Source organism: Parasteatoda tepidariorum, chromosome 3 (assembly GCF_982258835.1).
Source record: "Parasteatoda tepidariorum strain Cologne lab strain chromosome 3, Ptep-v5.0, whole genome shotgun sequence".
NCBI lineage: Eukaryota > Metazoa > Arthropoda > Arachnida > Araneae > Theridiidae > Parasteatoda > Parasteatoda tepidariorum.
The window spans coordinates 43,597,929-43,610,675 of record NC_141757.1 but is presented as its reverse complement, the minus strand read 5'-3'; the positions used below and the strand labels follow the sequence as shown (position 1 = coordinate 43,610,675).

The 12,747-nt window shown below is 28.3% G+C and overlaps 1 protein-coding gene across 4 annotated transcripts in view; it reads left to right on the top strand.

Annotated features, from left to right (window-relative positions):
* The window catches only part of LOC107447574 (transmembrane protein 245), a 41,640-nt gene extending 31,544 nt beyond the window's left edge, over positions 1 to 10,096 (top strand). For all 4 annotated transcript variants that reach the window (XM_071178738.2, XM_071178732.2, XM_016062508.4 and 1 more), the window contains one exon: positions 9,913 to 10,096. In XM_071178738.2, coding sequence (XP_071034839.2) covers positions 9,913 to 9,928 — 16 coding nt within the window. In that variant the 3' untranslated portion in view covers positions 9,929 to 10,096. The remainder of the gene's footprint in view (positions 1 to 9,912) is intronic.
* Positions 10,097 to 12,747: the final 2,651 nt, after the last annotated feature.

Sequence of the window (12,747 nt, the reverse complement as noted above, 5' to 3'; positions counted from 1 at the left end):
TTATTACTCCCTTTGCTAACTTTTTAATACATTCAAATGAAAATATTTTTAATTTTTATCAAAATCCTTTTACGAAAAGTCTTTTAACCACATATATAATTTCAAATGAATTTAAAATTTTCGAAAATGTAGCTTATCATTGCTTTACAAGTAGGACTGGGCTATAAATCGATATATCGCGACATATCGATTTAACGCCTATATCGGCAAACCGATACAGCAACTTTCATTCCAAGCGATACATCAGATCTGATTTAAGCCGTCGAGTGAAGAAGACGATATAACGATATAGCGATATAGTGATACACGCAAGGACTTTCTCTTACGTTCCGATGCCAACTCGCGCTGTGGAAGACGATATTGTTTCGTTATGTTGAGACGGCCTTGACTGATGAGCGGTAGAATCAGAATCACTTTTGAAACCTTATATCGTTATATCACATGTTCGTTTTCGCACCTTCGCGATTTGAAATCGTTTCTTGTAGATTATTTTCAATGGGATTAACTTCGTGATCGCCGTCGTAACCTTGTTCTGAACGCAATCTATTATTGAAAAGAATTTATAAAGAAAAGTTTCTTCATTAATTAGGTAAGTTTTTTATTTATTTTCTGACAAAACTTTTTTTATATTTTTAAATGTGAAAATTATCGGAAATCTAATTTAAGGCACCCATAAGGAATTAAATTACAAAGCAAATAAATTTGTTAGGTTATTTTTTTACTTTCTTTTAATTTATTAAAAACCTTTCGGATAAAACTTCTAATAATTTAATGGGCTTCTATTACTGACTTTAAATTTATAAATCTTGAGTTGTTTTTATTTTTAGAAATAAAGTTAAAACAAAACTTATTTTTTGGACATAAGTCAATAAACTTTATTTGTTCAAAAGAATTTGAAAAGTTTGCGAATTTTATTCATTTCTTTTTTTTTTTTATCAATTACTACTTCGTTTTATTAGAGAGTAAAATCATTATTTTTTTTAATTTTCGTTTTATATTATTAGTTAATTAGCTAAATATATTACCGAATATCACAATTCTTTTGTTTTTATTTTTAAGAATTTAATTAAGAAACTTTGCCTTACTTTGTTTTTCGTTCATAATTCGGTCATTATTTAATTTAATTTAATTATTTATATGAAATAATAATAAAAATAGTGTTTAAGAAGCATTTTTTTTCTAAAATTTATTTAGCTCTTTGTTTTAAGCATACAAATAATTTTTTAACGAACTTATTTTTTAAATTTTGTTCCTATGCTGTTAGGTAAATATATTGATAAATTTCACTTTTATTTATTTTTTTATTTTTAAACTAAGAAATCTTTTGTTATTTGCGTGATCATTTTTAGAAAATATAACATAACTTGTGTTTACTTCTTCATTAAGAATTTGAACATTACGATCGAACTTAATAATTCTGTAATTATTTACGCATAATGGTACAAGCAAATATTGATTTTTTTAAAAAAGTTTCTTTTTTTAAAAAAAAAAAAAATATTTTTAACACTTTGTTTTAAGTGTATAATGAATTTCTTAACAAACTTTTTTTTTAATTTTTTAAATTTTCTTTCAATAATTTCAGCTAGATATCTTTATAAAATTCCCTTTTTATTTTTAAACTGAGAAATCTTTCAGAGAACGAAAATTTTAAGAAATTATTACAAATCTTATGTTTACTTTTTAGTTTAAATTTCGAACATTTTTAATTTTAAACTTCGGCTTTTAGTCAATCTAACTTTTATTTTAATTAAAATATATTTTGAAATTTTAAAATCAGCTTTTGTTTAATAACAATATTTTTTTTCATTAAGGGTGTTTTAGGGGTTAACTTAAATTAAGACTGCCTTATAAACGATAAAGAAGTGCAAATATTTCATTCTGTATCTACACACATTTTTTCAATAAATATTTTAAGTAAGATTTGTACATCTTAGTCAATTTATTTAATATCTTTCTTTAGCAAAACATATATATTTTCAAATTTATAAATTGATTTAAATCAATATGCGTATGAAGTCTTGATAGAAATCTGACTTTCTGTGCCTTAAAGTAAATGAAATTCAAAAATACTATATCGCGATACATCGCTATATCGCGATGCAAAACTGACGATATATCACGATATATAATTTCTAATATCGCCCAGTCCTATTTACAAGTCAAAGCTGTAATAGAAAGAATTTAAGTTATAGCCGATACGGAAAAAAAGGAAACAAAATATAAGCTCATTATTCATTATAGAAAATTACAGAGAATTTAATTTTTTTCTTTCTTTTCAGTGTATTATGTATTTTATTTTTTTCAATTAAAAATGAAAAGTAAAGCACAAACTAAACGTAAAATTGTTTGAAGAAACGAAAAAAAATTTTTTTTTTTTTTTAGGAATATACGATCATAAAATAAACAGTTTAATAATGTTCATTCAAAAGGTTTATTTGCGCATAAGAGTTTTAAATTTTGAAGTTCACAATCTTATAAACAAACAAGACACTGTTGATAAGACTTTATTGAAACTAACTTAGAGTCAAACTGTAATATTGCATAAGGAAAAAAACACTGAAATAGCCTCAAAATATCATGGTTAATAATCAAAATATTTATAAAAATAAAATAATTAAGTAAATAAAAGAATTTAAATTACAAAGGTATAGAGCATATACTAGTATTAAGAATGTATGTTGTTAATGCCATATTTCAAATGTTTATATAGCCTGTACAATGTATGATGTTATAGCTCTTGAGTAGTAATATATCGATATAAATCAACGTCTTTTTCCTCTGCAATGCATAACGTATTTATTTAAAATCATGTACTTTTCAATAATAGGAACAGAAAAGAAATCCTAAAAATATTTATTGATTTTTATGTAGAATACTTTAGTTTGATATTCATTTCAATTTAAAATAATTTACTTAAAAAAATGCTTTTCGACTGAGATTGTTTGATATTATTTATGCATATTTGAAAATACCATACGTTAAAACTAAACTATATTAAAGAAACAGAATCTTTAAATTTAAAATATTTATCTATATGAAAAAATTAGCAAAAATATAACAGACTAAAAAAAGAAAGGCGAACGAACGAAGGATGTTCAAAAGTAGGTGGAAAATGTAAAGAAACTTTTTTCCCTTTATATCTAAAGGATCCAGAATGCAGAGAATCTCTGAATAAATTTTTATTTTCTTTATTTTTCCACTACCATAAGCAAAGAGAAAAGATAAACAATTTGTTCCTCCTTTTCGTATCACATTGCAAGACTGTAGTCCTTCTAAAAAGGCAATTAACCGGGGGGGGGGAATGGTTGGAACCCCTTCAGGCAGAGATAGATCTTTGCTGATGACCAGAGGACAGAGAAATGTAAAAACTATAGGGTGTCTCATGCTTGTAAATCTTCAGTTTCATCAGGGGTAAAAATCTCTTTGAAAAACGTTTTCCGAATCTGTTGAATAGATTTCAAAAAGAACCCCTGCTGTAAATTAGCGTAAATCCTTCCAAAACAGGAAATATTTGCCACCCATGGTGGGAACCACCTCCACAAAAGTGTGAAATACTAAAAATAGGAGGAACCTCTGTCTGGCTCATCAACTATTTTGAACCAATGAAACGATTAACAATGAATACACCCCACTATTTTGAAAAATAAAGACATGCGTAATTGTAAGTTGTTAGGTGTTCAGGCACATATGAAAAATTCTGCTTGTTCTAGTTGTTATTTCAAAATTTAATTCAAGAGAATAAATATTTAAAGTCTAGTTTGGAATTTTATAATCTAATTTAATAAGTTACAGCTCTTTATGATTCATTCAACTATTTAAGTGGTAGGATTTTCTTCCTTGATTGTAAGTAATTATTGATTTTTTGGTATTAATAATTATATATTGTATAATTAAATACTTGTTAATGCTTGATTATTGAAAATAATATATAATAAAAAGAAAACAAATGTCAAAATTTCAAATGTTATTGGGGACATAATTTTTTAAATTTCCTGAAAATTAATTACGATAGGTAAATACTTTTGTGTAAATTAAGTAAGTAACGTTCATTAAGTTCAGCAGTTGCCAACTACCTAAAAATGTTTTTCTTTTTATTCATAATAGATAAATTTTGAATTTAACCACTCGAAAGTTCGATTTTTTTTCTTCTTTCCTTTGAATAGTTAGATTAAGAAACATATCGTCAGTTGCTGGCATTTTTTTTTCTTTCTTTTTTTTTTTTTACAGAAGTATTATTCACTCACAATTTTTATTATATTTTGATGCTTTAAATGTGAATTTCAATAATCTTTCTACCTACAAATTGAAAAAAAAAATAATTTTTAATTTTTAAAGACATGTTTGTTTTGAATTTTTAAATTATACTTATTTAATATTTATCAAACTGTCTTCGAGCTATGGAGCACGCTTCCTTATTTCTCAGGCACAAAATTTTGCAAATCTTTCTCCTATATTTTTTCTTTTATTTCAGATTGCCATTTTCTTCCTTCAAACAAAAACAAGCAAACAAAAAAAAAATAGATTAAATAAATACTACTCTTTTAATTTTATATAAATGCTAATTTTTTAATTTTTAAGTCTTCTGCAATATATATCACATTACATTTATGTCACTCCATATCATATTGCTTGAAAAAAATTAGTGTACTGCTTTTAAATGGGTTTAAAGTGTCCTCTATTTATATATTATATTTATATATTATATTTATATATTATATTTATTTCTTATAATCAAAGTAAAATGGTAACAAAATAATATTAAGGGTATAATATGTAGTTTATAACCCAATCATTACAACAGTTTAGTAACTTGAGAAAAAAAGTTATCAATAAAATGATAATCACAATAATATTTTTTCATTAAATAATTATCTTTATTTTAAGAATATATATAAAAAAAAGCATCCAATGAAAAACTAGAGTCCTTTTAGTTATGAAGCATACGCATTCTTATAATGTATTTTTCATAAAGATGCGAAAAGTCATCTTCTCCTCAAATATTTCAATGATTTATATTTTTCTTTTTCCTTAAAAACAACTTTTAAATCCAATTAATTTTGATTAGTTTTATAAAGTTTTTTGAAAAACATGTTCTGCAGGTTAGTCTATATTCATATAGTTCGAATATGGAGTTCGGTTTTCTGAGAAATCGAACTTTAAAGAAGTCGGATATTTGAAATTTGATTACTCATTAACTGTTCGATCAATTTTGCTGAACTATTGTATTTTCCCATGTTAAATTACCTTCTTTTAAAATGACTTAAAAAATTTCACCTTACAATTCAAATTTTTAAGACAAATATTAAATAAAATAATAAATATTTACTAAAAAAATTTTTTTTAAAACAATTTTAATAATTGTGCAATAAACGATATAATAATTGTGCAATTTATTATTATTTTTTTTTCGCTTTGTTTGTAAATCTCTCTAGGTACTTCTCAAATTGCGATTACTCCTATATTTTGGGGTTCAGAAATCCAAATTCGTCGAAAAAATGGCATGTATAAATAGAAACTTCAGAGAAAGTACGTTTTAGTATCTGATTTCGTAAGTTAAAATATCCTACCTGCATTAATTATCCTATTTCAAGTCACCCCTTGAACCATTGAGATAAGAAGAAAGTAAAGATCTGATCATTAGATCAAAAGTTATCAGGGTGGTCCCTTTATTTATTTTTTTGCGCACTGAACGTCAAAAAATTTATAATTCAAATCTGTTTAATTTTTTGCTTTATCTTTAATTTGTTCTATTGTGATGCAAAGAGAGAATTTTTCATAATTTTTTTCTTCTTTTAATTAAATATACAGATATCGGTCTATTTATTTACCTCTTGCCTTTTTTTTTACTGTTTGCAAAATAATTATTTCTAAAACTAAAACGTCAACTTCCTTTAATTTATTTCTCAATGAAGAATGTATTATTGTCGCTATTAGTGTTTTGTATGTAATTATGTGTATATTTTTTCATATTATCGGTTATTAATGTTTGCGAAACTTAATTATATTACGAGCATCGGTCTTTTTTTATTGAACAGTAAATAAACTAACCAAAATATATCTTTTGATTGTAGCTATTTTATTTGTAACTATCACAACAAATCTAAATCATTTACATTGTGATGTTTAATGAATTTATTATATCGCGATGATTTTATTGTTTTGACGTTAGCAAAGTGTGATTATTTAAAAAAAAAAAATCAATTTCCTTAAGTTTTAATTTTGAAAATGTTGGGTATCATCCGGTTATATTACAGTTCTTCTTTAACTCAGAGCTACATTTGTTGTGTGTGCGTATTTTTGTTACCAAATTATATTTGTAAAGCTTTAAAATATAATAGTGCTTAATTAAACAACTTGTTAGAATTTTTATTGGCAATTTAAAAAACGCAATAGAACCTTCTATAAATATGATAGAAAAGGTATTTTTATTTCTTACCTAGGAGGATTTCGAATACACGTGAACGCATAACAATTAAAAAGAAATAATTTTATTGTTATATTTAATATTTATTTATTTATCAATTCTTTTTTTTTCTATAAATTTAATGCAATCTTTTTGCAATATTGTCAAAAGAGTTAAATACTTCAAACAATGCTTTTATTTTGCATTGGACAAAAAAAAAATTTAAGAAAAAAAAAGAGAATATTAATATTTTAGGAAGGGCGCCAGTAAGAGATTTGCCATAGGCGCTTCTTTCCATAGATACGCCTCTGCTTAAAGGTCCGACATTTCATACGCACCAATCGAATATATTTTAAGAATCTTTAACAAAAATAAAATCAAAAAATACGCACGTTACGGACTGCAATCCAAGGAACCCTATCGGAATCAAAGAATTACTGTTGAGAAAGGCTGGTCAGACAATATCAAAACCAAAATTATAAACTTTCATAAAATGAGAAAGGAGATTGACTAACAAATATTTGAATTTCCAAGTTTCATCAGGTATTTATACTGGATTTGATATTTTTTCTCCAGCCCTCCTCCCTAATAATTTAACAGATTTTACATCTTTTCTGTACCTTCCTTTATTTATATCCGTCGTTGAACAGCCAACCCAATTTTGGGTTTACAACTTCTAATGTTCAACTCCGTAGCCTTGTAATTTTGAACCAATCCAGAAGACAAGGAAACTCCTATGTCAGTACCTCCAGCGGTATTGATTTGTTCTGGGGACTTGGCGACTCGACAGATTTAACGTGCATCAGTCACCTAATTACTACACGGGGAGTCTTCGACCGGCGTGGGATCGAACCCTTGGATATGGGCTCAGTCCCCTACCAACCAGGCTATCCCAGCTCTCTGTACCTTTATTGATTAAATTTCAATGCGCAATTCCTAATCTGAATGCTTTAGTTACTTCAAATTTTTAAAAGGATTTTAAAAATATATGTTAAGGCCTCCTATTATGTAAACTATAAAGAATAGGTTATAAATTTGAACTTTGATGTATTTAAAAATAACCGAATTTGTTTATTCTATGTTTATAAAAACAAACGCATAATGTATAAGAGACAATAGCTCTTAGTGTTAGCCTCTCTTACCCCTACCCTAACCTTTACCATTACCCGCTTACATTTATATAAAGAAAGTATTATTTATTTGCTATTTTTCTTATTTTCAACAGAATCATCAACAGATGGCCTCACAAATCAAAGGTGAAAAAATAGCTTTCCATCGACATTTAAAAATTAATGAATTTGGTGGAAAGTATACATACTACAGCCTTATAAAGGGTTAACAAAAAATGAAGAGCTTATTAAGATCGTTATGAAATATGCGTAGCAATATTTGCTGGCAATATTTCCCCAATTTTAATTCATCACAGAAAGAAATAAGGAAAAACAAGATGAATTAAAGGTCAGTTATGCATAAAAACAAAGACTAAAGAACTATAAAAAGTTAGCAAACTTCACTTAATTGTGCAACTCAGTCTCATTAGTTAATAAAATATTTACCAAAAAAAAATAAGTTTCTATTAAATATTTTACAGGCATTTTAACAGTTTTTTTTTTAAGGAGAAGGGAAGTCATTTAAATAGATATATTACCCAGGTATCTGCCATTTTTTTTATCATGTCAAAGATAAGCCTTAACTCAGTTCTATGCTGTACCAGTTAGTGCTATCAAAAACTAACTAGTATGACTACTTTAAATTTTCTTGAAGAAACTAATTACTTTTAACGTAAAGAAAATTGCTAAAATTAACCAAATTTCAAGAGGGGACTATGTAAATATAATTTATTTACATCACTCCACCTAGGACAAATCTGCAGACCCAGCATCATAAATTTGCTGTCAGCCAGCTGTTGAAATGCCGAATCGACGGACGCTTACCGTTACCTCCTTTGTACAAAAATGAATGATTGGTCTACAGTTGAATCTGCAGTAAAGACCATTAGATATCCAGCACTTATCATAATACAAAGGAAAAGCAATTACGATTGCCCAACACTTTTTGATACCTTGCCAAGAGATTGCCGTCCCTGAATTTTGGTTACGTATTTAGGGTCAGTAGTGACAATTTACTTTACCTGCTTGTTTAAATAAATTACTCATCTGACTTCTTTACATTTTCAACTGTTAAAAACAGATAAAAAAAAATAAACTTTAGTCAGTGTTTTTGACCCTAGAAAAAAATAATTATTAAAATGAACATTTAAAAAAAATCCATTATTTGCTATTGAGAATATTTTTTAAAAAGGTTTTGCTGGAATTCATGCAAGTGATAAAAATAGTCACTAATAAATCTAAATAAATATACTTGGAACATGCCGTCTTAAGCTATGCACGTTTATTTATTTATTTGTCCGGTAAGAGATTTTTAAACAACTGCGATTTTCTAGCACTCACAATTTAGGTTGAATTTATTAATTGAGCCTTTTTGTTCCATATAACATTAGCTTCAGTTTATTGAATGATTTTTTGAATTTCTCATATACATGCTTGGTATTTCATCCGCCACTGAATTATAAAAATGTAACATTTATAAAATGTATTCATGTAAGTTACGTTTTCCTGAATATATCGTTCCCAAATCATTCGATGAATTGAAAAAGTATTAGCTCTTTCTCACTTAAGTGTTGCTTATGAGCAACGCACATTTAATGCATCCTTCTAAACTTTGTTTTTGGTTTAAAGGCGATTTTATTTATTTTTTCTTATTTACCATGACAACGTCGCAGTTCTGTTAGCTACATTTTTTTTATTGTAAGCAAACATTTTCTGGAAAATTACTTAGTATTGTTAAGGAAATTAACTGAAAGTAAGTGTTTTTATTGCTGCTATTAAATTTTGTAAATTAGTAATTTTTTGTTTGTGGAAACTGTTTCAATAAAAAATATAGTTGTTTTATTTAGAGAAAAGAAAACAATAGCATCGAAGTTTTAAAAAAATTTTATTTTTGATTCCACTAAACACAAAAGTATTTAAAAAATGTTTCTAAAAAAAATAATGAAATATTTCGGATTAATTATGTTAGCCTAAGTATTAGTAATGATGAAAAGATATATTTTAAGTAATTTAAATGATAGTTATCATCAGCATTATTGTCATTTCTTAATAAGATATGAGATACGACGTTTTTTACTCATCTATTTATTATCAAAAGTGTTATTTTTTTTATTTATTTATTTTTTTGATGATTTAAATTTTTAATAATTTGATACTGTTCCTTTCATTGTTCCTCAAATTGCCGAAATCGTGGTTTATCTTTATTTTTAATAAGCATTTAAAACTATATTATTATTAATTTAGATATATAATTCTTGTTGTAATTCTAAATTTTGTTTCGTGTTTCCATTCTAGACTACAATAAAATTGATCACAAATTGCTACAGTTATGTTTGTTTTTTTAAATAAAAAATGCTTGATTTTAATTTATGAAATGCTTTACATTTTTTTATTTCACAGAACCAATAGCGAGTGACAGGACTTCCTCAACAGGAAATTTTCTTTTTCCATTGCTGAAAGATTACAAATTTAGTGTCCTGCACTTTATTAATGCCTCGTTGTAAAATGCTATTTCCCCATTACATTTTATATTAAAATCTATATAATGTTGGTTTATGAATAAACTTTATTTCTAAGCTGTTAATGAGTCATTTTATTAAATAAAAAATAATTTCAAATTGGAAGACTATTGCAATATCTGAAATTTTTATATAATTCGTTTCAAGTTTATAAAAGATGTTCTGCAATGACCGTCCTATATATATATATATTTTTTCCAATGGCAAATTTATTGGAGAGTAGTTACAGCAAATTAAGGAAAGCGAAATACAATAAAAGATGGTAAACATAATGCAGTAACTTGAGTCCATAAATTCAAAAGGACTCTGGCTTCCCAATATCGCTCGGCCAGAGAAGACTTGCCCAAAGCAGGACAGTGCATAATATGGGTGGTATCCATTTCCTCTCCAAAGTTACAAAGTGTGCAGATGGGAGAAGGAGCAATGTTAATTCTGCTGAAGTGTTTAAGAAGACAGTCGTGTCCAGTGGCCAGGCGGAATTCTGCCACAAATATATATATATATCCAAACCTGACGAATAATTACTAAGTATGGTGTATAAAATTTATTTGGTGCTTGAAGTTTGAAGATGTTCTTTCGATTATCAAACAGGTGTTGATCTTACTCCACACGTCCGCATTCTTTAATAGTAAATCAATAGAGTTTTTCTCCGGCTTATTAATTTTCTATTTCCAACGTGCATTCATCTTTCTCTTAATTTTAGACAATAATAGTACTAATATACGATAAGGGTAGTCATTGCAGAACAGCCTGTTTATTTTTAGAAAAATTATAAAAAAGGATATCGAAAGAAATATACATAAGTCGCATATAAATATTTAAGCTCGAAAGAAAGAAAAATGCAGTCGCTCTTAAATCACAGGTGAGAAAGACGGAATAAAAGGAGCTAAAAACGCGATTGTTGGTTGCCTTATGGATGTTTTTTACATTAGGGAGCACTGTAAGCTTTTGACTGCCTATACTTCCAGGTTACTGTTTTTGGTGTGTTTTGAAGTCATTTGACTCACAACGTGATGATTGTGTTTTGAGACTCATTTGAGTATTATTATTCTTGTATGGGTGTATTTGTTACCTTATTTATTATTTGTATTGAAGGGAGGAATCGTTATAAGAATCGTCATTTTAAGATGTGAAGAAGTAAGAACTATTATCTGAAAAAGAATCGTTATGAAACACTTATTACCTTGATAATACTTTCATTTGCCTCTCTCTCAATGTCCTCAATCGCAAGCAATAAGAATGATCCCTTAGATGATGATGACTGACGGGCATTTTTGAAGGTCTTTGCAATATATCGCTTATCGTAGAGTGGGAAAATAGGATGAAGTTCTCAGAAGATTAATAGCTTTTAGGAACTGCAGAAATGTTGGAAGTCTGTAATTATCTGTAGTATCCATGAGTGTTGAAAGAGACAAATGCCGAGTTTTGTTCGGAGTATGGAGTGGTCTTGATCCAAAAATGGATATAAGAGTGTGATGTGATTACGGCAGGTGCACCTCGGTAGGTGGGTAGGTACCTTATTTAAGTTGCACTAGAACAGCACAGGGCTTCTTACGACGGTCTGTGAAGCATCCCCGAGAATGAACCGAAAACATGCCATCGTAATTTTGATCCTCTTCAGAGAGGATGGCTCCCACTGCCAGGCCCGTCCCTAACGGGGGGGTGAGAGGGGTGTCTCACCCCCCCCCCCCCAGCGATATCATCCAGTCGGCAAATTCAGGTTGAGTCGGCATTTTTTTTTTTTTTTTTTTTTTTTTTTACATTCCAAAATCTCGACTTTGCCGAAATTCTTTCATTGTCGGATATTTCATCGGTGATGAGATTTAAACGGATTTGAATGTTATCTGAATTTCGTTTCGGGATCCCAGACCCGACTCGGCAAATCTTGTTGTGAAATGTGTTTTTAAATTTAGTTTTTTTCTTTTCTCCTCCAAGAGTAACCATTTATGATAATTCAAAGCAAGATGATCGATAATTCAGGCCAAAATCCCGACTTTGCCGAAATTCTTTCATTGTCGGATATTTCATCGGTGATGAGATTTAAACGGATTTCAATGTTATCTGAATTTCGTTTCGGGATCCCAGACCCGACTCGGCAAATCTTGTTGCGAAATGTGTTTTTAAATTTAGCTTTTTTTTCCTCCAAGAGTAACCATTTATGATAATTCAAAGCAAGATGATCGATAATTCAGGCCAAAATCCCGACTTTGCCGAAATTCTTTCATTGTCGGATATTTCATCGGTGATGAGATTTAAACGGATTTCAATGTTATCTGAATTTCGTTTCGGGATCCCAGACCCGACTCGGCAAATCTTGTTGTGAAATGTGTTTTTAAATTTAGTTTTTTTCTTTTCTCCTCCAAGAGTAACCATTTATGATAATTCAAAGCAAGATGATCGATAATTCAGGCCAAAATCCCGACTTTGCCGAAATTCTTTCATTGTCGGATATTTCATCGGTGATGAGATTTAAACGGATTTCAATGTTATCTGAATTTCGTTTCGGGATCCCAGACCCGACTCGGCAAATCTTGTTGCGAAATGTGTTTTTAAATTTAGCTTTTTTTTCCTCCAAGAGTAACCATTTATGATAATTCAAAGCAAGATGATCGATAATTCAGGCCAAAATCCCGACTTTGCCGAAATTCTTTCATTGTCGGATATTTCATCGGTGATGAGATTTAAACGGATTTCAATGTTATCTGAATTTCGTTTC